Source organism: Mauremys reevesii, linkage group 10 (genome assembly GCF_016161935.1).
Source record: "Mauremys reevesii isolate NIE-2019 linkage group 10, ASM1616193v1, whole genome shotgun sequence".
Lineage (NCBI taxonomy): Eukaryota > Metazoa > Chordata > Testudines > Geoemydidae > Mauremys > Mauremys reevesii.
The window spans coordinates 18,791,395-18,819,090 of record NC_052632.1 but is presented as its reverse complement, the minus strand read 5'-3'; the positions used below and the strand labels follow the sequence as shown (position 1 = coordinate 18,819,090).

At 42.7% G+C, this 27,696-nt stretch overlaps 1 protein-coding gene across 4 annotated transcripts in view; it reads left to right on the top strand.

Moving 5' to 3' along the window:
* The first annotated feature begins 3,958 nt into the window (after window positions 1-3,958).
* Window positions 3,959-27,696, top strand: part of SPPL2A (signal peptide peptidase like 2A) — a 51,080-nt gene continuing 27,342 nt past the window's right edge. For 2 of the 4 annotated variants that reach the window (XM_039492242.1, XM_039492240.1), the window contains exons 1-6: window positions 3,959-4,169; window positions 9,540-9,659; window positions 13,223-13,408; window positions 14,200-14,289; window positions 23,610-23,743; window positions 27,166-27,317. In XM_039492242.1, the coding sequence (XP_039348176.1) occupies window positions 4,107-4,169; window positions 9,540-9,659; window positions 13,223-13,408; window positions 14,200-14,289; window positions 23,610-23,743; window positions 27,166-27,317 (745 nt within the window). In that variant the 5' untranslated portion in view covers window positions 3,959-4,106. The remainder of the gene's footprint in view (window positions 4,170-9,539; window positions 9,660-13,222; window positions 13,409-14,199; window positions 14,290-23,609; window positions 23,744-27,165; window positions 27,318-27,696) is intronic. The other 2 variants (XM_039492241.1, XM_039492239.1) reach the window with 1 other exon arrangement.

The following is a 27,696-nucleotide window of genomic DNA, read 5'->3' as shown; positions in this document are numbered from 1 at the left end:
TATTAAAGTCAGAAATGGTTACAAGAAAAATAAAGATAGAATGTTTTCTAAACTTAAACTGAACTTTGCTCAAATCTGTTCCACCTTGTATTTAGCTGTGACAGTCTGATTAAGTTTCCCAGACTTGAAAGACTCAAAAGCTTCTCTCACCAACAGAAATTGGTCCAATAAAATATATTACTTTGCCCACCTTGTAGCTCAACTTCTGTCTGGTAGAAGGAAGCAGTCTATGTTCCTAGTCACCTATCTGAAATGTCACAGTAATTACAGGCTTCAAAGCTGTATTCCAAATATTCTAATTACTAAAGGGTTTGGCTATTGTATTTTAAATACTTTTCATGAAAATGTAAGCAAGAAGCTTTTCTAGATTTTTTTTTCATTGACTAATGTTAAATTCACCTATGATACTTCTATATAAAACTATACTGGACAGGCAAGAAGGTTATGTGGGTAGATTATTACTAAAGGCCCACTCCTTATTCAAGCAAAGCTCCCATTGAAGTTATGCCCTGTAATGCTAATTTCCACATAAAATGTTAAAATAATAACATACTTTCCTCTAAGTGAAGTAATGCTGGAATGTCTTCATTTACATACATAATCAATAGTTTATTAAGAATATGTGTGCTCTACTTTAATTCTGGGATTGCTTTTCTGTATCTATCCAGGTGGCTGACCTAAAAAATATTAATCTACTGCCAGCACAAAGGGGATCATCTTTCTACTTATCTAGAGAGAGGACAGAGATTCTGATCTTAGTAACAGTTGTGTGAATGGGAATAGCCATATGGATTTAAAATGAAATTAGTAGGGTGACTCTGGGTTTACACTGCTGTAACTAAGGCCAGAACCTGATCCGAAATGTACTCATAATTATCAGGAGTGGGTTTGGGTACCTGAAAATATCTCCCTTGTTAAAGCTGACATTTGTAAGGAACTCAGCACTACAACACACTGCAAAAATATGTGAATGGAAACCACCCAGATTCTTCAACAAAATAAATTCATAGATTCCAATGCCAGAAGGTTCCATTGTGATCATCTAGTCTGACTTCCTATATAAGACGGGCCCTAGAACTTCCCCAAAATAATTCCTAGAGTATACCTTTTAGAAACACATGATCTCTAGAAAATCCAGTTTGAACAAGTAATACATCCATATTTTTCCAGGGGGAATGATTTCAAAGGCTAATAATGGAGGAAGTTCATTACCCTCCCTACTACAGAAGATACATATAATGCCACACCACCTGCACAACTGAATTTTTAATACAAAGTACCCCAACAGTATTAACCCCAATTCAGTACAGTTTATTTTAATTCCATAAGGTTTGTTCAGGATATTGTCAGTCTGTCAGTGTCTCATTCCTTTTCACTGTTTAAGCATGCTAAAATGGGAGACTGGACTGCTTGCAGTGTATCTGTTGCTGACACAGGAACAAAGTTCTGAATGTTACTGAGAAAAAATGCTTGTTTGGCATAGTCAAAGTAAAAAGAACTTCTGTAGATCAAAATAGTAATTATTTACAGAATTACATTTCAAGATTATTCCGATTCCTAGGGCCAAAATGTGATTTACTGTAAACTTGCAACAATAGGGTGGGGAATTGCCTCTCGATGCTACATTTTTATTTCTATTTGGTTTTTAAATCCACCATATGCAATGAGGGGGAAACCACATGCACACAAGCCCTCTTCCCTCTCCCCCAGCCCCCATAAAACAACATGACCATTGTTTGTTCCTGAATACAGTAGTTTTATAATTTTGTTAAGTTTGTTCCCCAGTTACTTCACCTTATTGAAACCAATATACAAGCTGATAATATCAATAGTTTTCCCTGGTTTTTTTCCAGTGTTCTCATCAGGCATCATTCCCATTACCATATGATGAATCACATTTGAAAAGGGTTTAATGAAGAGTTATATATGCTCAACAGAAAAGATTGCAGGGATCTTGGGCCTGATGCTGAGAAGTGCCAAGTGTCCTTGACTCACACTTTGGCAGGTGCTGAGCATCCTGCAGGATTGGGCTTTTTGTTTTCAGTTTTGATTAGGTCCATACAACTATAGTGGTTTATAAAGAATAAATAAGAGTTTCAGAGCAGTTCTATTAAAAATGAGTAACAGACAGGCTACTGGTTTATTATCCAGAAATTGTCAGGTGACACAAAGGAAAGGCAGCACACACTGAGCTATACATCAGGGGCTTGATGGCTTGGAATATTGGTAACAGAGCAGGTCATTTTTAGGTCACTATTTCATATGCAGTTGGAGTTGGAAACTAGTGTTCCTCTGGAACCATTGCAACCCTGATCCAAAGCTCTGTGTAAAGAGTTGGTGGGCTCGCTCCAGTGGCTAGTGTAAAAGCAATTTTCATCAAAGAGCCAAAGGACTGATTGATTTCATACCAAGTGCGCTACCCTCACAACTCTAGCCATTCCTGCCCCCCAGCTGTGCTGAGTGTAATTTAATCCCCTTTTTAATTTTTTGTCTGTTGTTTCACTATTTTCCCTCCCCTCTTTCCATAGGTGCTAGAACTAGGGGAACTGCTGCACCCCCGGCTTGAAGTGGTTTCCATTATATATGGGGTTTAGTTTGGTTCAATGGCTCTCAGAATCCCCACAATACAAATTGTTCCAGCACCCCGCCTCTTTCACAGCCCCTGTGAGTTTTGGTGGGATTCTACAACAACACTTGCTGACCAAGCCTTTGAAAAGAGTTTCTTTCCCTTTCTGCTCTGTCCTTGGCAGGAAAAGGAGTAAACACGGAGATCAGTCTCCCATGAAGAAACTACTGGAATATGCCATTATCCTTGTAGGGATATAGAGTTACAAACTTTAAAAATTAAAGCTGAGAATGTCATGTTCTTACTTGAGTGCTGGGACTTTAAGAAAAGCATCAAACAGGGAGAGACAGAGCTATGGTGTGGAGTGGGAAGCACATCAACTGTTTCCCTAATTACAGGAGGAGAGGAGAGTATAGAGACAGCAGTAAAGGAAGGAGCCTCCAGAAGGGAGCAAAGTGTGGCAGGTAGCACAGAAAGCCCAGCCTGAGTGTATATGTGTTTTGAGGGGGCAGTGAAGGTCACCTGCAAGCTCAGCAACAGGCAGGGGGTCCTGTTTGGCAACAGAAACTGAAGCCATCACACAAGCCCTTTGCATGTGCCACAGGCTCCTTGTTTAATGTTGCAGCCGCAACCCTCCAGAGGGATGCTGCAGTTGTCAGAAGGGAGTAGGGTGACCAGACAGCAAGTGTGAAAAATTGGGATGGGGGAGGGGGGTAATAGAAGCCTATATAAGAAAGAGACCCAAAAATCGGGACAGCTGGTCACCCTAGAAGGGGGGAAACACTCAATTGGGGGAGGGCCCCAAAGGGGCCACCTTGGCTGCAGGATGGGGGTGCCTGACCTTGTCCAGGGCCTTAGGAATGCAATGCAGCAACCAAACCCTTTGCTGGAGGGCAATAGGGACAACAGTCCTGCCCTTCTTCCCGGGTTCACCAAAGACCACCCCCGTCACCCCCACCCTATCCAGGGTTGGGGGGGAGGGCACAGCAGGGCTAGGACCATGCAGGGCCTCGCTCCCCTGCTGGGCAAGGCATGCTCAGGCCGGACCACCCAGCGGGGAGGGGGGGGGAAGTGGGGCAATTTGCCCCAGGCCCCACAGGGGCCCCCCCTTGAGAATATAGTACTCTAGAGTATTGCAACTTCTTTTTTATGGAAGGGACCCCAGAAATTGCTTTGCCCCAGGCCCCCCTGAATCCTTGGTGGGGGGGGAACCCTGTGCCCAGGGGAGCCCGACGCTACGGGGATGGGCGCACTCGACACGCAGAGAGGCCAGACGAGGGCTGGCTGCGGGCCGGAACCTGCCCAGGAGCCGGAGGAGGCGGCCGCCCAGTGCTCCCGGAAGCGGGGGAAGGGCTGTCACATGTCCGCGCTGGCAGCAGCAGCCCCCGCCTACCCAGCCGGCTGAAGAGGAAGTGCCGCGAGCTCGGCTGGCGGCGCTGTGCAGGGTCCCTGGGCAGGCAGGCAGGCGGGCGGCGGGTCCGGGAAGGCCGCAGGTGGAGGGCGAACCGGGGCCGGCTGCTGCCCCGGCGGGCTGAGGAGGATGAGCAGGATGAGGCGCCCCTGGCTGCTGTGGGCCGCTCTCTGGGCCCTGCTGCTCCCGCGGGTAAGGGGCTGCCGTGCGGGCGACGCCGGGCCCGGTGACCGCGGGGAGGGCAGTCGGCGGGGCCGGCAGGGTCCTAAGGGGTGCGCCGGCGCGGAAGCTGGGGAGCGGGGGCCGCCAGGGCGCTGTGGGAGAGAGCTGGAGCTGTAGGGGGAGGCGAGGGCCGGTGTAGTGGCAGGGAAGGGGGGGGGGGGCTGGAGTTGGGGGGGGCAAGGGCTGGCAGGGGATGTGGGAAAGGGGGGGGCGAGAGTCGGCAGGGGGCTGTGGGGGGAGGACTCTGGGAGAGAGCTGGAGTTGTGGGGGGGTGAGGGCTGGTGGGGGGTTGTGGAGCGAAGCTGGCGGGGGGGTGAGGAAAGAGCGGAAGGGGGTGCGAGGGCTGGGGGGGGAGAACTGGAGCTGGGGGGGAGGACGCAGTGTTGGGGTGGAGGGGGGTGATAGACCTGGGGGAGGGGTGTGGCATGATGTCATGTTGAGGAGAGGTTGGTTGGCATCATGTGGCGGGTGGTTGAGTTCAAGGTCCTGGACTGTGCAGTGTGAGCTGTGGGTCACAATTGCAAGACTGTGGAGTAGGGTGACAAGGTGGTAGTGGACATGGGTCCTAGTCATGTGGGTTGGTGTGAATGGGTTTGGGTGTAAGACTGCTTGTGTGAGCTAATATGACTCTGTGTCAATTCTGCTGTGTGCAAAAGGTGTCTTTCTGTCTTTCTGGTTGTGATGAGAGCCAGTCACTTTCTCCCTTGTTGGGAACGCTGCTCACTTTCAGAACCAAACTCAATCATAGTTTGTTTTGTTGAAGATCTGAAATGTCTGTCTGAAAAAGATGGATTGGCTCTTTTGGGTTTTCCAGTTCCTATCCAGGATCAGAAGTAAAACTGCTTTAAACATTAGGACAGAGGCCATCCTGGTAGTATTTCTAGCTGGGCCTGGATTGTCAGGGTATTTCCAGTCCAACTCTGCAGACTAAAGGTCAGAAAAATGTTAGATAAATATATAAACTTTCAGATGCTTCCTAACTTCACACTGGCTCTTTTGAGGTCCAGTCTATCGATAGGTCAGTGCTGATTGGCCTCTGCCCACAGGAGGAAACTTTTTATAAACGTACCTATTGTTGCTACTTATCAGTTCCACAGCGGGCAGGTTAGTATAGCTGATGTTTTAAGTACAGTGTTGTATTGATATGCTCTTAGTAGGATTATGCAACATGCGTAAAACACTGGCTGTCACCTAGAGCCTGTGTACATTAACAATGAAACTATGACTACTGCTAATGGAAGTTAAATGGTGATAGCAGTGTTGGGACTGTTTAGCAAAACAATGTAGTAGTGAAGTGTTGAAGAAGAAGTGATCACTTGTTTAGAAAAAAGATTACTACGTATGAAAAATTAGCACTGCAGCTTTATAACCCCATATTTATTTATACCTCTCTCATTTATACACAAGAAAGTTCTGATAATAGTTCTTGCTGCTCGCTCCTGTCTCCATTTGAAGTAAGATGATCAATATCATGACTTTTCATTGCCAGCAGTTTATATTTTTAGATGAATGGGCTTAGTTTAAGAGGTAAAGATTGGCATTTCTTTTGCTTATTATAAATCATTAAATAACTCTTCAAAATCTGTCAACTTTATCTAGTAACTGAAGGACTGTACATTTAAAATACTAACAAGCTCTCACTATTTTCACACTTTGCTTTGTGAGCAGATGTTCACTCTTGGAGCTTGATAAAATGGGTTACTCTTAATAAGAATTTTTGCCATTCAAACCAGACAGACCTAGAACTCTGAAACAACTACACAGGAGCACCTCTTGCTTTTTTCTCCTTTTATCCGAAGGTCTCGTTTGCTATAGGAGATGGTTAATGCCTTTCAAAGAAGATCACAGAGAAATACAAGCTATTAGTGTACTTCCTATATACATGGCACGCATCAAATTGCAAGCCTCTCTTTTTCTACCTGGCTCTTGCTTATTAATATTGCTTAAGTCTATACCTGGCAGATAACAAAAACAAAAAGAAATCTAAAACCTACAACAGGGCTTGCCGACTCCTTTTGCTCTATTAATTCATTCCTGATGTTAAGCTAAGTGCCTCTTTCAAGAAGAGTCAAGATGACCAGCTTTAAATTATGGCATAATTTTCCTTAGTTGCCGGTCAATTACTTTCTTCTGGCAACACCTAACTGAAACAAGAAATGACACCTTTTCTTTCATTAGTCACCTTCTAGATATAATTTTTTTAAATTCTAGATCTTTATCTGGAACATGGAAAAGAAATGTTACATATTTCCTTTATTGTGGACAAATTCATATAGTGCCTGACTATTTTATGAGTCTGCATTTGTTTTATATTTACTCAAGTGTGCATCAAATTGGGAAATTACGAATTTAACTTTAAAAAAAAAAAGGCTTTTAAGTATTTATAATAAATATAGTTTCAGAATCCATCCTCTAATGTGCCTCTCCAACAATCTTGCCAAAAGACTGTTGGCAAGAATTGTGAATAATATATTCATTTTTAAAAAACATAATTATAGGAATTTCCATACAATAACCTGTCCACAGCTGGAGTTTTTCTTTGTCTCTGTCAGTTAGTGGCCAGCTTTGAGAAATACAGGTGAAAAGTGCTATATCAGAAAATTATTATGAAATTTGGTTACTGAGCACTTTCAAAAATCAGTTTTCAGACTTTAGCATCTTCATTTTTCTTTAATTGTATGCCTACACAAACACACAAGGATTACATCATGGTATAAACTATAAAATCCTGTCTTAAAAATCCTATAAAATCAGGGTGGATAACAATCAATGATTTAAAAAAAATCAGATTTTTTTCTTTAAATCAGATTTTTTTGATAAAATGCTTTTTTCCTCAAAAAGTATATCTAAAGATATCTTTGAGCTATACTGTATCTTAATTAAAACTATCTCATTATGGAATAGGGATTATAAATTCTAATTTTATAGTATGAGACAATATATTCATGTAATGTTTAAGAAAAGTTTTGTAAATGAGTTCCAACAGTTCATGGATTAGGGACCCAATCTTATGGGGCTCCAGGGGCGTCTGTATAGATTATTTAGGTTAATGTTTCTGTTTACCCAATGGGACTCAGTGCTTAGTCTAGAAGAGAGGTGAGCAAACTTTTTTGGCCCGAGGGCCACATCTGGGAATAGAAATTGTATGGCGGGCCATGAATGCTCAGAAAATTGGGGTTGGGGTGCAGGAGGGGGTGAGGGCGAGGGCTCTGGTTGGGGGTGTGGGCTCTGGGGTGGGGCCAGGAATGAGGAGTTCAGGGTGCAGGAGGGGGCTTCACGCTGGGGCAGGGGAGTGAGGTGCGGGAAGGGATGCAGGCTCCGGCTGGAGGTGCAGGCTCTGGGTTAGGGCTGGGGGTCAGGGGTTTGGGGTTCAGAAGGGTTCTCTGGGCTGGAATCGAGGGGTTCAGAGGGAAGGAGGGGGATCAGGGCTAGGGCAGGGAGTTGGGGCATGGGGAGAGGTTCAGAAGTGCAGGCTCCAGGCGGTGCTTACCTCAAGAAGCTCTCAGAAGCAGCGGCATGTCCCTTCTCTGGCTCCTACGTGGAGGCACAGCCAGGTGACTCTGCACGCTGCCCCGTCCGCAGGCACTGCCCCTGCAGCTCCCATTGGCGCGTTGGAGGGGGGGGCCATGCGGCAGCTTTCAGGAGTCGCATGGAGAAGCCCCCGACCCTGTGCCCCAGCTGGAACACCAGAGTGGGGCCATGCAGCTGTTTCTGGGAGCTGTGTGGAGCGGCCGCCAATCCTGCTCCCCGGCTGGAGTGCTGGAGCAGGGCAAGCCCCAGATCCCACTCCCCGGCGGGAGCTCAAAGGCCAGTTTAGAACGGCTGACGGGCCGGATTCGGCCTGTGGGCCAGTTTGCCCACCCCTGGTCTAGAAGATACTGTCAAAGATACTTAGTTTTGCAGTTCTCAAACTGTGGATTTGTGTCTCCAGAGATAACATGCTTGTTAACAGCAAAAATGTTCTTAAATAAATAAATAATACATAGAGGTGAGAAATAACAGACCTCAACCCTACTGTTCCTCTGCAAATTTGTGTACACAGTCACTCCCTTATCTCTCTCTAAAAGCGCAAAGTTTCAAAAAGTTTCAAAAGCTTGAATGTTTAATTAAATGCAAAAATTCATTTGCTGGTTTTGTTAAAATATTACATGTTTGCTGTTGAAGAAAAAAAATCCAGAATACATAACGTTGTTGTTTTAGTTAAATAAAACAATTTAAATGTCTGTCTAGTGGTGATCTCCTAATACAGCATGGCAAGAAAATCCTCCAGATATTGATTAACCCGTTGAATTGGAGATAGTTCATCTCCCAATGACTTCATAAATATCTGCTTTAGTTACCTTTGGTAAATGAAATAACCAAACAATCATTTATTTTCTGATATAGCTGTAAAACTCATCTGAAAAGTTTTCAAAATAAATCAATCACTTAAAAATGTATACTGTGTACCTTCTAAAAATGAAACCTACATCTATCTGAGTTGTGAAGAATATGTATTGAAGTTATAATAACCAACAAGAATGCACTTTTATGTAGAAATCCATGATTATATCCAGTATTCCTGACTGTATAAAATATAGCTACTTTGATTTACAGGTGCCCAAAATAATCTGCAACCAAGTATTCCCACAATTTAGAATTAAGTCTAAAATTTAAATCAGGTGTGGGGGTGCTGTGTTTATCCTCCCTTCTCTCCCATCCCACAAAAAACCACCCCCAAACCAACTAGCAAATCAAAACTTCCAGGCCAAGACTGAGTCTTTAGAATTGCTATAACTCCAGGAAAAACATAAGGCTTAATCATACATCTACTGCTCACAAAAGTAAATTTATATGAGCATTCCCAGTGAGGACTATGCACATGAGAGAAGGTATTTAAGATGGGGCCCATGACTTGTAATATAAATTTGTACACCACATCTTCTATGCTGGCTATATCAGTCCTTTTTTCCAGTTTAAAGGGAATGTAAAATCTTATGTGTAGAATCTCTAAGAATGCTTGCCTGAAGGTTTCTGTCACTTTAGGCGCGTGTGTGTGTGTGTGTGTGTGTGTGTGTGTGTGTGTGTGTGTGTGTGTAAAATGAATATGTTGCATCTGAAATGTACTTGAGCATCACTGTTTCCTTGCTATTGTTAGCCATGCAAACTCTGATCAGTTTTCCGCTTTTCTACCTGCATTACAGAATCAAAACCAAGTTGTCAAGATTAATCTTGTTACCTATTCCATTTCTTTTTTTGGATATTGAAACTTTTTAGTTGTCCTGTTCTTGTTTAGAAGAATATTCTTTGTCCACTGATAGTGTAAACTGTGTTGTCTAATGCAGAAACTTCATATTATAGGTAAATGCACAGGAGGGAATCCTGCATGCTTCTGGAAATGGGATACCCCCATTAACAAAGGATTACTGCATACGTTACAATCCTTCGTGGGTATCTCTTCCAAATACCCTGGATGACATTGTAAGTCATTATGTAGCTATACTGTCTAAGAATTATAAAACCAAGAACAGTTTTGGATCAAGTGGAATTTCTAGGAGAAAGTACTGAGTAAAATCAATGCTACGTAAAATGTATACCCCAAATTTAAAAAATATAGAGGACCAAAAAAGTACCACCGTGGCTAAACAACTAAGAAGCGGTTAGAGGCAAAAAGGCATCCTTTAAAAATTGGAAGTTAAATCCTATTGAGGAAAATAGAAAGGAGCATAAACTCTAGCAAGTCAAGTTTAAAGGTATAATTAGGAAGGCCAAAAAAGGATTTGAAGAGCAACTAGCCAAAGACTCAAAAACTAACATCAAACAATTTAAGTAAATCAGAAGCAGGAAGCTTGCTAAACAATCAGTGGGGCCACTGGACGATCGAGTTGTTAAAGGAGCACTCCAGGAAGACAAAATCATTGCAGAGAAACTAAATATGCTTTGCATCAGTCTTCACTGCAGAGGATGTGAGGGAGATTCCCACACCTGAGCCATTCTTTTTAGGTGACAAATCTGAGGAACTGTGCCAGACTGAGATGTCATTAGAGGAGGTTTTGGAACAAATTGATACAATTAACAGTAATAAATCACCAGGACCAGATGATATTCACCCAGAGTTCTGAAGGAACTCAAATATGAAATTGCAGAACTACTAACTGTGGTATGTAACCTATCATGTAAATCAGTTTCTGTCCCAGATGCCTGGAGGATAGCTAATGTGACCACCAATTTTTAAAAAAGGTTCCAGAGGCGATCCCAGCAATTACAGGCTGGTAAGCCTAACTTCAGTACCAGGCAAACTGGTTGAAACTATAGTAAAGAACAGAATTATCAGACAGATAGATGAGCACAATTTGTTGGGCAGAAGTCAATATGTCTTTTATAAAGGGAAATCATGCCTCTCCCATCTATTAGAATTCTTTGAGGGAGTCAACAAACGTGAACAAGGATGATCCAGTGGATATAGTGTACTTAGACTTTCAGAAAACCTTTGACAGTGTCCCTCACCAAAGGCTCTTAAGCAAATTAAGCAGTTCTGGGATAAGAGGGAAGCTCTTCTCATGGATCAGTAACTGATTAAAAGATAGGAAACCAAGGATAGGAATAAATGATCAGTTTTCATAACGGAGAGCGGTAAATAGTGGTATCCCCCAGGGGTGTGTACTGGGACCAATACTGTTCAACATATTCATAAATTATCTGAAAAGGGGGTAAACAATGATATGGCAAAATTTGCAGATGATACAAAATTACTCAAGATAGTTAAGTCCAAAGTAGACTGCAAAGAGTTACAAAGGGATCTCAAAACTGGGTAACTGGGCAACAAAATGGCAGATGAAATTCAGTATTGATAAATGCAAAGTAATGCACATTGGAAAACAATCTGAACTAGACATACAAAATGATGGGGTCTAAATTAGCTGTTACCACTCAAGAAACAGATCTTGGAGTCATTGTGGATAGTTCTCTTAAAACATCTGCTCAATGTGCAGTGGCAGTCAAAAAAGCTAATAGAATATTAGAAACCATTAGGAAAGGGACATATAAGACAGAAAATATCATCATGCCGCTATATAAATTCATGGTATACCCACATCTTGAATACTGCATGCAAAACTGGTTGCCTCATCTCAAGAAAGATATATTGGAATTGGAAAAGGAACAGAGAAGGGCAACTAAAATGATTAGGGGTATGTAACGGCTTCTGTATGAGGAGAGATTAAAAAGACTGGGACTTCAGCTTGGAGAAGAAAAAAGAACTAGATAAGTTCCTGGAGGATAGATCCGTCAATAGCTATTAGCCAGGGTGGGCAGGGCTGCAATGCCATACTCAGAATGTCCCTAACTTCTGTTCGCCAGGAGCTGGGAATGGGCAACAGGGGATGGATCACTTGGTGATTGCCTGTTCTGTTCATTCCCTCTGGGGCACCTGTTACTGGCAACTGTCGGAAGACAGGATACTGGGCTAGGTGGACCATTGGTCTGACCCAGTATGGCCGTTCTTATGTTCTATGTTCTCATTAGGATAACTTCTAAATGGGTACCACTGCTTATCTGCTGTCAGAAATAATCATAAAAAAGAATTTCTTAAATTTAGCGCTGTGAATATATATTTAAGAGTAAGCCCAACATCCACAGTACCCCAAATGATACTGTCATGCTGTTTAGACACCAAATTTTAATGTTTTTAAAAAACCTTTCAAAGCCTAATATTGAAATGCATTAATGAAAGTTGCTGATTTTTATTTCTCTCTAAGTTTCATGTTTAGATTTAAACACTCACCTACTCCCCAAGTTTTCGTAACTCTGATATTTTAGTATCTAGTCAGTTCTTGGCAAAAAAAAAAAAAGTTAAAATGGTTATAAATTAAAGTGAAATTGACTTTTGTTGTTTTCCAGCCTGAATTAATCTCAAAAAAATAAGTGTCAAAATGGAGAAAAATGAACTAGATTTTAAAAATATTTCAGTTGTCTGTCTTCTTGGAGACACTTTGAGTGAAGTGATTTTGTATGGAATACACCTTCTTTTAGAACTTGATATGTTTAAAACAAGAATTGCCAATATTGATCAGCATGTGCATTTGGGTAAAATACTAAAATATATATGTTAAAATATATTTAATCGCAAATGGGTTTTCAGGTGTCAGTATTTTAATGATTATTTGGAATTTATATCACCATGCCTTACTCTTGGTCAAAACTTATCCTTGAGCCAAGATTAGAAAAATCCCACACATACATGTTAAAGCGTTTTTTTTCCTTTCCTTTTGCTACCCTTGATGTGATTGGTAAATGCTATAGGTTTGGAAATAATCAAGAGAAATATTCTTTCCCTTGATTCATAAACAAGGCTGACTCTGTACAAAACCAGAGGAAGTGTAACAGCCATCTTTCTGTCAACGGCCTACTGTGGCCAAACATAACTTGACTAGCCAAAGAAAACAGCTTGTTTTTTTAAATAGGACTTAATAAATGTTTTTTAAACTAAAATTAAATATACGGAAAAAATATTTAAACTACAACTACTTTGTTTTAGGGCTAGCCTACTGTCTTGGTGTGAGGGTTGTAAGAGAACCAGTTTGGATATGTATCTGAGTCACTGCTTCTTTGGCTGGTGAAACTTGTGTTATGACACAGTTGGATTCTCTAGAGAGTTGCTGTCTGGTGCTCAGCATAAACATATTCTGAAGACTAGTTTACAGAGTAGCATTGGCCTTGGAATAGGCTGTAAAACAGTTAAGACTGGTTCAGAAATCTCAAATATACTTAGTTTCTTATTTCTATACTTTTAAATTGTTTTTGTGATCTTAGCATTGCAATGAACCAATATGAACATGTCCCAGAAAGTTTATTCCTCTCCCCTTGCTGATTTCCTATTTTGAATCCAACATGTTGAGTCAACTATTCCATTATATTTCTTAGTAGGTCTATTTATTCCCTGTAAATAAATGTTTTTGTGTTATAAATAAATGGGAGAAACCATATTGGAAACTAATCTTTGATTTTTAGTTTTAACTTTTTTATACAACTTTTGATTTTTGTAGGCTTCCAGTAGTTTGGAGAACTTGACCCCCAAAGTGTTCTGCAGTAATTCTGAAGTTCCTTCTACTCTTGTAATAAAGGACAAGGCAGTTGTAGTGATGAGGGGAAACTGCTCATTTGTGGATAAAGCAAGAACTGCTCAAAGTCACGGTGCTAAAATACTGCTGATTGCCAGTAAAAGTGGTCTAGTAAGTTCTAACATTCTATGGCTTAATCTTTGTTAAAGTGACATTGTCTTAGTTGCATTTATTGTATTTTGACCTCTATGGTTGTCTATTCTTTATACTCAAACTACTAAATGAAAAGGCTTATCTTTGTTGTTTTCTACTAATTTTAGCTGCATAATCTTTTAAGTGAAATTTTTACATTTTATTAAGCGTTAATATAATCCAGAACCTGTACACAATCATTGCTACAGAAAACAAAATCACTAAAAATATCAACTAATACAGAAGAACAAAAGGAGAAAAATTGACAGTAACAACTGCAAGATAAGAACAGTTCTTTTAGATCATGTTTTATCACTTTGCCAGACATGCATGTCCTATTTTTCTTGCTCTTTAAAATATTGGATATCTTTTTATGTACATTATACTTGTATTTGCAGTTTGCGCAAATACATTTATATACAGCAAAATACAATATTGATAGTATATCATCATTGATAATTTAGTTTAAAAAAACTGAGTTAAACTTGTTCTAAAAGGTGGGTTATCAGAGTGAAGCTATTGAGTTTTGATTATCTACATAAAAGCATAAGACATTTACCAGAACATCTCTGGGTCTATAATGTCAGCCTTTCAATGTCTGTAGCATAGTTTTCCTTAAAATGTCTTAGAGTTTTTCTCTGTAGCTTTGAATTGTGTCTGCTGATTTTTGTTTGTGAACATAAATACTGGCATTCAAAGGATAATCTGCATATAGAGTTGTGTTCTGCAAATATGCTATCAAGTCCTCTCATATAGGTTTTATGTTTTAGTCTTCTCCTTCAGGTAACAAGACTGATGTACAAAATGTAACCATTCCAGTTGCTCTTGTAAGATATAATGATATAATGGATATGCAGCAGGTAAGTGACTGATAAATTACTGTAATCATTTATGATTTGTATAAATTTTTTCATAATTACATTTCTGATCTATCATTATATGATAATCTGCCCCAATATTTTTATCAGGTAGTGGCCAGTTAGGCATGAATATTATATTTTTTTCCTTGATTCATGTGTTTAGACAATATCTGTCTTCTATCTTTTTCAGAGAAAGGGGATTGAGATTTCAGTCATGAAAGCATTAACTCGCTCTTTGACTCTTTCAGGCTAATCTGTAAGAGTGTTCCTTCAGCTTATAGAGCAGACTTTATTTCAGTTGTCCAGTTGTTCATGCACTGTGATCTGTTTTTACACTTTATTGAAATGTACAGATTAGAAAAAGACTGACACTGAATTAGGGTACGTCTACACTACGGGATTATTCCGAATTTACATAAACCGGTTTAACAAAACAGATTGTATAAAATCGAGTGTGCGCGGCCACACTAAACACATTAAATCGGTGGTGTGCGTCCACGGTCCGAGGCTAGCGTCGATTTCTGGAGCATTGCACTGTGGGTAGCTACTGCGTAGCTATCCCATAGTTCCCGCAGCCTTCCCCGCCCCTTTGAATTTCCGGGTTGAGATCCCAGTGCCTGATGCGGCAAAAATCATTGTCGCGGGTGGTTCTGGGTAAATGTCGTCAGTCACTCCTTCCGCTGGGAAAGCAACGGCAGACAAGCATTTCATGCCTTTTTTCCCTGGATTGCCCTGGCAGATGCCATAGCATGGCAATCATGGAGCCTGTTTCGCCTTTTGTGACTGTCACCGTATGTGTACTAGATGCCGTTCACAGAGGCGATTCAGCAGCGCTACACAGCAGCATGCTTTTGCTTTTGCATGATAGCAGAGATGGTTATCAGCCATATTGTACCATCTACCATACCATAAATTGGTAATAAGATGATCGTGGCTACCAGTCCTTTTGCACTGTTCCATTTGCTGCTGTCATAAGTGCCCCTGGCTGCTCTTAGCCAGGGGCGCAAAAGCCAAAATTGGGAATGACTCCCTGAGTCAATCCCTCCTTTTTGGTATCTAAAAATAGAATCAGTCCTGCCTAGAATATGGGCAAGTGTACTAGAGAACCACTGTACCAGAGAACACAGCTGCTCTGTGTCAGATCCTGCATAGATTATAAGCTGTATGCTATTCACAGGGGGTGCTCCTGCAACAACCCCACCTGTTCATTCCATTCTTCCCCAGCCTTCCTGGGCTACCATAGCATTGTCCCCCCACTTGTGTGATGAAGTAATAAAGAATGCAGGAATACTTGTTAGTGAGAAATGAGTGGAAGGCAGCCTCCAGTTGCTATGATAGTCCACATAGGACATTAAGGAGTGTGGAGGAGAGGAGCCCAGCATCCTGCTGCTAGTCCAGGGGCAATTGAATCTTTTCTTTACACATGAAGGGTGGGGGCTGATGAAGCTCAGCCCCCTGTTGCTATGATGATGATGGTTATCAGCCATATTGTACCATCTACCAGGAAAAATTAGGGCCAGGCGGCCTTGATTGACCTGACGGATGCTAGTCAGCATGGTTACCAGTCCTTTTGCACTGCCCCATGTGCCAATAGGCTGATGATGACAATGGGTATCAGTCTTATTGTACCATCAGCCACCCATGGTGGGGGGGAGGGAGCAAGGATGTTGGTGTTGAGTGCTGCACCATCGCGTCTATCTGCAGCATTCAGTAAAGATAGGGTGACATGTAAAAGAGTCAAGACAGGATTGTTTTCCCTTTCACTTCTGGGGATGGAGGGGGGGTGCGTAAATTGCCTAGCTATGCCCTGACCCACCGCGGACACTGTTTTTGACCCTAGAAGCATTTGGAGCTCAGCCAAGAATGCAAATACTTTTCAGAGACTGCAGGAACTGTGGGATAGCTTGAGTCCTCCAGTCCATGAGCGTCCATTTGATTCTTTGGCTTTCCGTTACGCTTGTCACGCAGCAGTGCGCTGAGTCCCTGCTATGGCATCTGTCTGGAGATATTTAAAAAATGATTTTGAATTTCGTCTTCTGTAACGGAGCGCTGATAGAACAGATTTGCCTGCCCTTACAGCGATCACATCCACATCGTCCATGCTGGAGCGCTTTCTTTATTTTGATTTTTAACTGCATCACCACCCGTGCTGATCGGAGCTCCACGCTGGGCAAACAGGAAATATTCAAAAGTTCGTGGGGCTTTTCCTGTCTACCTGGCCACTGCATCCGAGTTCAGATTGCTGTCCAGAGCGGTCAGTGGTGCACTGTGGGATACCGCCCGGAGGCCAATACTGTCGATCTGCGGCCACACTAACCCCAATCCGATATGTTAATACCGATATTAGCGCTACTCCTCTCGTTAGGGAGGAGTACAGAAACCGGTTTAAAGAGCCCTTTATACCGATATAAAGGGCCTCTTAGTGTGGACGGTTGTGGCGTTAAATCGGTTTTACGCTCCTAAAACCGGTTTAAACGCGTAGTGTAGACCAGGCTTCAGAAGAGAATATAGAACTCAAAATGTCATGACCAATAGCTAGCAACTCTTCCTTTTGACATATGGGATGCTGTATAGGACAAAACAACCATTACATGTGAATTACTTTTATTATAGTGTGACAATGCAATATATAATGCTAATGTTCCAATAACAGATAGCAATTGACTTTTCTTTCACGTTATATACAACTTTGATTATCTGAAGCTCAGTTATTCAAAACAAAGTAATTTTCCTGAGTTCTATTAACTGCATCAAGTTACTTCAGATTTCCAAATGTATTCAATGCCCCTGTGATGTTCAGATAATTGAGATTATATTTTTCTGAAATTTGTGATATTTCTTGAATAGAAAGTAAAATAATCACTATGTTGCTAGCACACTCCATTCACTGTTGAATCCTCCCGTCCTCATCTCTACAGGCAACTCCACTGTACAGTAACTCCTCATTTAAAGTCATCCCGGTTAATGTTGTTTCGTTGTCACATTGCTGATCAATTAGAGAACATGCTTGTTTAATGTTGCGCAATGCCTTACAATGTCTGGCAGCCACCTGCTTTGTCCACTGCTTGCAGAAGAGCAGCCCATTGGAGCTAGCTGGCGGGGGCTTGGAACCAGGGTGGACTGGCAGCTCCCTGTTCCCCTAAGTTCCCTGTGCGGCAGCCACTCAGTAGGCTATCACGTTCAGCTGTCCTTCCCCCCCAACTGCCATGTGCTGTTCCTGCCCTCTGCCTTGGAGCTGCTCTCTGGAGCCTCCTGCTTGCTGTGCGGGCGGGGGGCGGGAAGAGGAAGAGGGGCTAATGTCAGGGTGTCCCCTCTCCCCCTGCTCCTGCACCCCGCTTACCCCAGTTCCAAAGAGCAGGGGGGACACACAACGGGGCTTGCTGGCAGGAGCTGCTGTCTCAACTTGCTGATCTATTTAAAAAGGCAGTGTACTTAGAATTGGGTCAGTGTACTTAAAGGGGAAATGCGCATTTCTCTCTCTGACACACTGTGTGTGTTGCTGTCTCCCCTCCCTCCATTCATGCTGCCTTGTAGAGTGTGAAGCTGCATTAAAAACAATGTGTTAAGCCTTGAGGGCTCAGACGATTGCTAGTTCAGCATTTAGCAGTAAGGCAGAATGTCCCACCCTTTGACTTCAGCACCTCAGCCAAGCTTCACAATCGTCATCGCTGTGTACCAGTATTAAACCGTTTGTTTAAAACGTGTGTGTGTGTGTGTGTGTGTGTGTGTGTGTCCGTCCTTCCTTCTATTTACATTAATTCTTATGGGGAAATTGGATTCGCTTAACATTATTTCGCTTCAAGTTGCGTTTTTCAGGAACATAACTACAACGTTAAGTGAGGAGTTACTGTATTCCCTGTATCCTGTACTGTATTCCCGTGTCATGTTCAGTTCCTCTCTTGTTCTTCTCCCACATCCAGGCTATTCACAAATCTGTTAGCTCTTCCTCTGCATCATCTCTGATATCTGTCTTTCCTTCTGTGTTCCCACTGCAGAATTTCTTTTCCATGTCATGGTGATGTTTTACCTTGACTACTGCAACTTCCTCCTTTTGTGTCTGCTTGTTTTTGTACAGTGCAGATTACTTTGACAGCACTAAATATATTATAGTGGACTAACAGGTACATGGTTCAGGTGCACAACTTCTCAAGTTGTTTAAGGGCTCAAGAAGTAGTATCATCCCTCCTTGGAGTGCCTGTTGTACTCCCACAGCATGAATTATAAGGTTGCTTCCAGGTCTATGTTTCCAGCGACAGTGGGAAATGCTGTTATCCCACTATATCGATTCATTATAAGTATATAGCGTTACAGTTTCAGGGTAACAGCACCTCGGACCCATGCTGTGGTCTGCTCTTTGGCTGCCCCCTTAGGTCTCAGGCTTCTGTCACCTCTCTCTGGGCAGGGACCTGTGCCCTGTCCCCTCAGATCTGGAATTTAGGCTGCAGTCCCCCTGCAATTCACTGTGATTATCCCAGCAGGTCTGACCTAGCTCAGCACCTGCAGTTCACTCTCTTTCTCTAGGAGCAGTGACAGTGGCCAAACAGTTTTTGCAGAGCACAGTACACTTAAAGGACAAAACCGTTACACAGAAAACCTATAACAAAACAATAAACAGTCTAAACACATATTGAGTTTACCAGATGTTACCCAACTTCCATGTGGGGATGTAGTAGGTCAAAGTCCTTCAAACCCTTTGAGTAGAGTTTGCCCCCTTGGTTAAAAGTTTATGTCCATTTGTTGGATCAAAATCAGGGCTGCTTAGTCAGTTCAGGCTGATGCTTTACATCAGTGTTTTCCAAACTTGGGACGCCGCTTGTTTAGGGAAAGCCCTGGTGGGCCGGGCCGGTTTGTATATCTGCCGCGTCCGCAAGTCCAGCTGATCGCGGCTCGCTGCTCCGGGCCAATGGGAGCCGCGGGAAGCGGCACAGGCTGAGGGACGTTTTGGCCACTGCTTCCAGCAACTCCCATTGGCCCGGAGCAGCGAACCGCGGCCAGTGGGAGCTGCGATTGGCCGGACCTGCGGACGGGGCAGGTAAACAACCCGGCCCCGCCCGCCAGGGGCTTTCCCTACACAAGCGGCGATCCAAGTTTGGAAAACACTACTTTACATGGTTTTGGGGCCTTTGTTTCCCAGGCCTCCTGAAACAGGTAAAACTAGTCAGTGCCCCTTTCCTTAGGTGGCGAAGCTTCAGCAGCTGTGTATCTGCATAACAGCATTGGGATTTTGCATTAATCACCCCCTAGTAATTCCAGATTCCACAATGTGACACTTCCTGGGTTACCCCAGGTTGTGAGGCACCTTGCTACCACCTGCCCTTAGTGCGAGGAAACCGTGTACGTGTTTGCCAGGGATCAGCTGCTTGACCCTCACAGCCACAGCAACACAAGCGTTTTCAACCCATGTGGGCTCCGCTATCTGTCATGCACACCAACATGCTATAGGTACACTCCAACCCCTGAGTCCTTCAAGCATCTCCCTATGGTGTTCAGCCCCGTATCCTGGACTTTCACAGAATTACCAGGCCTGCTGTTCCCAAGGGAACAGTACTCTACGGCTTACTAGTTGCACCTTAGAACAAAGCTCTGCTCAATATACAGCACTTAGACTTATTTATAAATAAAGAAAATTACAAGTTTTTTTAATGAAGAACAGAGATTCATATGGTAGCAAACACAAGAATATTTGGAATATTTCTATGGAAAGGGTTCCATATAAGCGAAAATCATAACATGCATTCTAAAGCCTAAACTCAACTAACAAGATGCCTTATTGTCTAATAAGATACTGCTTAACCTAAAGTCCTTCTCACAGTGTGACCAGGATGGCTGAGACTCTTCTTTCATGAGGCCAAGCACACTGGCAGCCTGCCTCCCCCTGGTGAAGGATCTTTGGGGCTTGATCTGCTCCCCAGATGTAGTTCCAAAAAATCATTGTCTTTAATCCTAAATGGGGTAACCCCTGCTGTTTTTGTTTTTTACTGCAGTGGCTGCAATCTGTTCACTAGCATTTTGCTCATTTTGCTCAGTCTATAAATGGACATCCATTGTGAACCATACAATACTCAGTTTGCACATGACCAGCCAGAGAAAGAGAAGCTTTCCTCTCTTTCCAGCTGCTTGATGGCAGTTTGTGGATCACCTTTTGGTGACCTGCATTAACTCACAGACTTAGAGCATAATTGTTAGAATATATACATAACTCCTCACGTATTTGCTGAACATACATCTCACAATGATTATGATGACCAATGTTACACAGGCTTTTGCTGGAGACCTTACATGATGTTATATGGTGAACTAGTATGTAGATCTCAGACGCTGTAACCTTTATGCTCTCCTGTGTCCTCAGCCAATTGGCACAAAGTGGTCTCTGGGTCTCATATGGGAAACTCAACCAGGAACATATCACACTTATTGATACAAAAGTTTTTATAAAGTTGAAAAAAATAGCCTCAAAGTTATGCCTATGCTGGGGGAAATGGGACAGATATGACCATAGAGAAAGGGTTGCTAGGGTGCCCGCCCAGCATCTTAGCAGGACACACGGGTGTATTTCCTGGTATGTCTGCCATTACCTCTTACAATTTCATGTTTCACCTACTTATATAAAAACATTCTCACAACAAGAAGGCATGCATGATTCACAGATCTGTATGGCACCATTTGACAACCATCCCATGTATTTTCTCTCTTTAGAACCTATGGGATGGATCTGCAGGGGGAGCTTTCATGCACTCCTGCTTGCCCTGGTCACCCCAAAACCTTTGGGTGAGAACTTGAGACTTGGTCCTTGCCCTTCCAGCTCCCATGAAGCTTTCAGGCAGTGAAGATGCTAACCCTTTGTTCCTCAAAGTGTCAGCTGCTCCCATGGTGGGTTGGGGATTTCCCACCCACACCTTCCTGGCATAGCCTAGGAAGCAATTCTTTGGAGAGAAGGGGGAACTAGGTTAGATCTGGCTCCCTGTGAAGTGGCTCTTAACCACATGCTGCTTTTAACAGCTGAGGGATCCCAAGTCGCGGGCAAGGGTATCTTCAATCCTCCCCATAGCCAAATTCATTTATCTGCCTCACAACCTAAGGAATCAGGCCAGGGGACTCCTGTAGTATAACCTCATTCTCTGGGGGTGGAGGAGGAAGGGTATTGATCTTGATCCCTCACTCCACTGGGTTGGCCTTTTGTTCCTACACTGAGATGAGGTGCGCAGTGTTTTTCTCCTCCACCTTGCTCAGAGTACTTACATTTTCACAGATCATTGGGCAGTCGCAGACTCCGGAAAGAAAATTCCCCTTCCGAGGTCCTGGCTGTAGTAACCTCTGCAATATCCCAGGCAGCTGTTTTACACTTTACTTGAGTGGGTGACATAGTTTTGGCAGTGCTCTTTAGCTGCCTCAGTGTCCCCACTTTCAGCTGAAGACTTAGCCACCACTCTTCTGACTCAGGGTCCCTGGTATGGATGGGCAGAGAATGATCCCCCTCGCCTGCGCTCCAGGTCTCAGAGAATTTACCTTGGCTGTCTCTTTTCCCCACCTCCTAGTATCAGGTATTTGTTTGGCTGTGCTAGGAAGGTGACTTGAGCTTAATGGGGCTTCCTGTATGTTACAGTTAATTGACACCCCCACCTTCTCTCAGTCCCTCCACTTACATAGTCACTGACACCCTTATCCGCATGATTACAGATAGCTATCAGCACCGGATACAGGCCTGTAGCTTTTACAAGGAGAAGGGGAGTGGGCTTTGTTTGAAGCAGACCAAAAATAGTATCCTTTCATACACCTACAGCCAGCACTCCTGACCCTTCCTGGGGCTGCACAGAAATCTGTGCTGCAGTTAGAGTGGAGGCTTTTATACCAGGAACTTTAAACCAGATTTCACAGCCTTTCAGCATTTCAGGGGCTTTCACTACTGGGGTTTTAATTATGGTCCCGGTGGTCTCAGAATGTCTTTCCATTAATTTTCACCTTCCTTTCCCACTGGGAACTGTATGGATCTGCACCAAGGAGGGTCAGCAGGACATGGGTGCAGTGATTTGAGGTGTATCCACGTCAGCATGCATATCATATGGAACAAGTGAACCGTTCCACTGAACTCGCTCCCTCTGGAGATTGTTACCCAGTTAATTGTAAGGTTGGAGTGCAGGATGGCTTTGCAGGCCTGCACTGGGTCTCAGTAGTTGGATTAGGAAATCCCTTGCAGTTTGTCACAGATGACGTTGTTTTTCTACATCTGCCCCAGGATTTCCTCTGAGGTGGCCTCTCTGCCTTGGAGCAGATCCTCCCCTTTGAGTATGGGTCTCTGCTTGGGCCCAGTCCAGGTTCTGTGATCCAGTTCCATCCCTATTAAGTTTTCTATCACTCCCAGGCTGACTATTGGCTAATGGTCTGCCATTTTCCCTGCTAAACAATTTTCGAGGGCTTTTGTCTACTAACCATGATTTTAGGCCAGGCGAGGTCAGTTTAAACTTTCACAATTAGGCTTTTTTACGTAGTTTATAATCTTTATAGTCCTCTCTGTCTATATGGGTGAAAGCATCTAAAGACGTGGTGGGCAACCTGCGGCCCATCAGGATAATCCGCTTACCCACTTTCTGGATTCTTCTAGGGATACTCCCGTAGGTCTTAAGCCTCTAGCCATTACTTCTCTCGGGACAGGGCCATCATCTGTCTCCCATCAGAACAGAGATGTAGGCTCTTGTCTTCCTGAAATTCACTGTGATTATCCCAGAAGGCCTGATGTAGCTCAGCACCTGCAGTTGACTCTCTCCAGGAGCAATGACAGAGTTACCAGGTATCAGACAGGTTTCACAGAGAAGGGTACACTTATTTTAGGACAGAAACGTTACACAGAAAATATGTAGGGTGTGGAGCTTCAGCAGCTGGGTATCTGTATAACAGCACTGCATTAACCACCTCTCTAGTGATTCCATATTTCACAGGAAACCCAACCATAGAGCCAGGAACACACACATACACATAACTTACTGATACAAAGGTCTATAAATATTCTATGGACCCCATATTTAGTGTGTCTTAATAAAAAGTCTTTGATGTTTTCGTGCTTCTGAGGTCTAACTCACAAAAATGCAGATAACATTTATAAAGTTGCTACAATAGTCCCCAAGTTATATCTGTGTTTGTCATATCTGTCACGTATAGTACATCTTTGTACATAATAGGTAGGTAAAATTGACACAGTCTGACCCAGTTTACAGCAGAAGGTGAAGATAACATCTGATTTAAAAAACAGGATAAGCACTGCATATTCTGCCTGTCATAAAGAGCCTGTGCTGTTATATATAACTGATACATTTATCATTTTTCAGGCCCTTGGAGCAAGGATTAATGTGTCACTCTATTCACCATCTTTGCCAGAGTTTGACTACAGTATGGTTGTCATCTTTCTAATTGCCGTGCTCACTGTGGCGCTGGGAGGCTACTGGAGTGGAGTATCAGAGCTGTAAGTTCCATTAAACCATATAATCTATTAAGCAATGTAAAATGCAGATCTAAATATCTGGTGGTAGTGGTAATGGATATGAGAGGGCGTCTTTAAAAACAAGATTGGATGTTTTCCTAAAAGGATATGCTCTAGTTCAAATAGGAATTAGTTTGGGGAAGTTTTGTGGCCTGTGTTATGCAGGAGGTAAGAGTAGATGATCACGGTGCTCCCTTCTGGTTTTATAATCTATGAATGTGTGTTTACTTTATGCTGAAAATAAACATATAGTGCCCATCTATAAAAAGGGAAATAAAAACGACCCAGGAAATTACAGACCAGTTAGTTTAACTTCTGTGCCAGGGAAGATAATGGAGCAAGTAATTAAGGAATTCATCTGCAAACACTTGGAAGGTGGGAAGGTGATAGGGAATAGCCAGCTGTTGTCTGTAGCTACCGGTGTGGTGCTCTGCTCTTGTTCGATGATGATAACAGTCGGCTGCGTGCATGTTCCCTCTGTGTGCTCCCTGGCTCTGTGCAGATAGCTGACACAGCAAACCCCCGAGAGAACCCCCAAAGACCACAGACTCTAGTAAGGTACGAAGGAACCTGAGCCAGGTTTATTGTCAAATGAAGCACAGTAATAGTTTCCCGTACATTCTACAAGACATACTATGAATTTGTGCCCCCTGGCAATGGACCGACTCAGTCAGTGGTGGGACTTTCCACTGCCCCTTAGGCTAGACAAAGATGTGCACTCCGGGACCTACTTTTATAGTTATAGGACAGATTACTCATCCCTACTGACATATTAAGTACAGCCCCTTGGCTCATTAGGGTGCTGTCTCCTCCTTTGATCATATTGTTTCAAACAGATCTATCCATCATGCTATCCTTTTGTCCCTGTCTTTAAGATGCACCTGCCTGTTCCTCGTTATCTCTGTGGAGTGTTCTGATGTTATCTTGGCACAAGTTCCTCTTATTAGCACTTACGTGTGGATGCACCTGCTTCTAGCAACCCTCTTCTCGCCAGCTTCTGTGAGTGGGGCCTGCCTCTGGCTCACAGCCCAGCTTTTGCTTAGCAATGCCTGGAAGTACTTTTGGTTCAGGCTTCAGGCCTCAGACTGGGCCTCTGACACAAGGGTTTGTTTCAGGGCCTCATCTTACTACACCAGCATGGATTTGTAAAGAAAAAATCATGTCAAACCAATCTGATAGCTTTCTTTGATAGGATAACGAGTCTTGTGGGTAAGGAAGAAGCAGTGGATGTGGTATACCTAGACTTTAGTAAGGCATTTGATACGGTCTCACATGATATTCTTATCAATAAACTAGGCAAATACAACTTAGATGGGGCTACTATACGGTGGGTTCATAACTGGCTGGATTATCGTACTCAGAGAGTAGTTCTTAATGGTTCCCAATCCTGCTGGAAAGGTATAACAAGTGGGGTTCCGCTGGGGTCTGTTTTGGAACTGGCTCTGTTCAATATCTTCACAACGACTTAGATATTGGCATAGAAAGTACGCTTATTAAGTTTGCAGATGATACCAAACTGGGAGGGATTGCAACTGCTTTGGAGGATAGGGTCATAATTCAAAATGATCTGGACAAATTGGAGAAATGGTCTGAGGTAAACAGGATGAAGTTTAATAAAGACAAATGCAAAGTGCTCCACTTAGGAAGGAACAATCAGTTTCACACATACAGAATGGGAAGAGACTGTCTAGGAAGGAGTACGGCAGAAAGGGATCTAGGGGTTATAGTGGACCACAAGCTAAATATGAGTCAACAGTGTGATGCTGTTGCAAAAAAAGCAAACGTGATTCTGGGATGCATTAACAGGTGTGTTGTGAGCAAGACACGAGAAGTCATTCTCCGCTTCCCGCCACAGGTGAGTGTGGGACCTTTCCCCAACTACCCCGCAGCAACACGGCTGGGGCCGGGGCAAGGAAAGTGGAGCCGGCTGGGACTGCATCGCTCCGCTTCCCACCCCAGGTGGCGGGGCGACCTGTCCTTGTAAGATTTGTAAGCCACTAACTTAAAACCAATCCTCACAGGAAGTATGTAATACATCTAGGAAATTCTTTTTCCTGTTGATTTTGTAAGATAACTATTGCCTTTTCAGCATGTCAGCATATGTAAATACATTGGCCTTGGGATTGTGGGAGTGTGATGTCTGACAGGGAAAGTTTCACAAGCATCCCATACCGTGAGAGACGTAATTTGCCTGTATGGTTAAAGGGTTTTAGTTGTTTTGTTTGGTGCAACACTTCAGCAGTTTGTGTGATTATTTCTTGTGGTAAGGTGTAAATATGGAGCACATTTGTATTCTAACCTTGAAGAAATGTTACTTTTAATGACACTGCTTTATTTCTCTTTCTCTCCCTGTTTAATTATGGACAGTAGAGGCAGAAAAACTGGTGGTTGGCTGACTGGATTTTGCTGACACTAATGTTGTTGCAGACACTTAATGAGATGGAACAAGTTCCAAAACACTTACCGGATCTTGTGCCTGTCAGTGACAGATATATTTTCAGTGGTTTTGAGTTCTTAGGCTAAATTCACTGCTGGTTTAATCAGGAAAACTCCACTAAAATCACTAGAAAATTGGATTGACCTAGCTGTGTTGCTCGGGGGTGTGGATTTTTAAGCCAGTCCGAGTTCCTGTGTAGACAGTGGTATATTGACTGATGAACCCTTCCTGTTGGCAAAGGTAGTGTCTACACTGAGCGCTACAGCAGCACAACTGCAGCTGGGCTGTTGTAGTATTTCAAGGGTAAACTAGCTGTTACTCTGGTTTTATTCTAATGCAGATGGTAGCAGATTTTGGACTAGTGGCTCCTAAAAAAGAAGGCGTGAGAGGTTCCTTCCATTTAAGACTGTTCTTTTAGAGCTAACTTGGACATTTTTGTTGGAATGTTTTCTTTAAAGTTTGACCCTCCCTCTTCTCAAAAACAGAGATTAATAGAAGGAATTAAATATTTCATCATGACCTATTGTGGAACAACAGCACGGACCTATAGAAAAGGAAAGTCTTGGGGGAGAATTTCAAAGGATATGATGGGAATTTGGCATACCATTTTCTTCCAACTTCATATTTTTCTGCAGTAATAGTATTATGAAAGATCAGAATAAATACTCAAGTTTTTTTCCTTTAAGCTATCAAATCTTAATGTTCTGCCTGATCTGCCCTTACAGCTATGTGAGTTATTTTACAAAACAAAACTAGCTTCAGCAAGTTAGTTCAGTGTATGCCTAGCTTTTGAAGTCAGTGGCTCTATGCACATGCTTAAAGTTAGGCATGTGGTTAATTACCTTGCTAAATTGAGCCACCAGTGACTACTTAAATCTTAATACAACAAAAATTGGGCGCAAGGTAAGCACTTCGTTTTTAAGTCCATGTTCAGTGTCTATAACTGAAATATTTTTTGTCTATACAGTGAGGATTTAAAGGCAGTGACAAGCCCTGAAGACAGAGAAACAAGAAGAAAGAAAGAGGAAAACGTTACTTTCACCCCTCTAACGGTTATCATATTTGTGGTAATCTGTTGTGCCATGCTACTCTTACTTTATTTCTTCTACAAATGGCTAGGTAAGAATTAATATATAATCTCATTTGATTTCATATTTAAATATATTTTCTCCTTTAAATGCCATTGTTAACATTTTTATGGAATTTAGTTTTATTTGAGTCAGAGTCAAAGTTCAGCTAACTTTTTTTTTTCTTTTTAAATAACTGCCCCCTCAATTTATTGACGGAGCAGAGTAAGGTGAGTTGTTTTTTTTTTTTTAAAGGGGCGGGGGAATGGAGAGGGGGCAACCTCTCTCTCTCTCTGTCTCCCCCCCCACCTGCCAATTTGTTTCTCCATTGAGGTTGCCAAGGCAATAGTTATTCTGGATAAAGTATATATGAGAGACAATCCCTTGCCTTGATGGTAAAAAAAAAAAAAAAAAGTAGCGGAGTATACGAT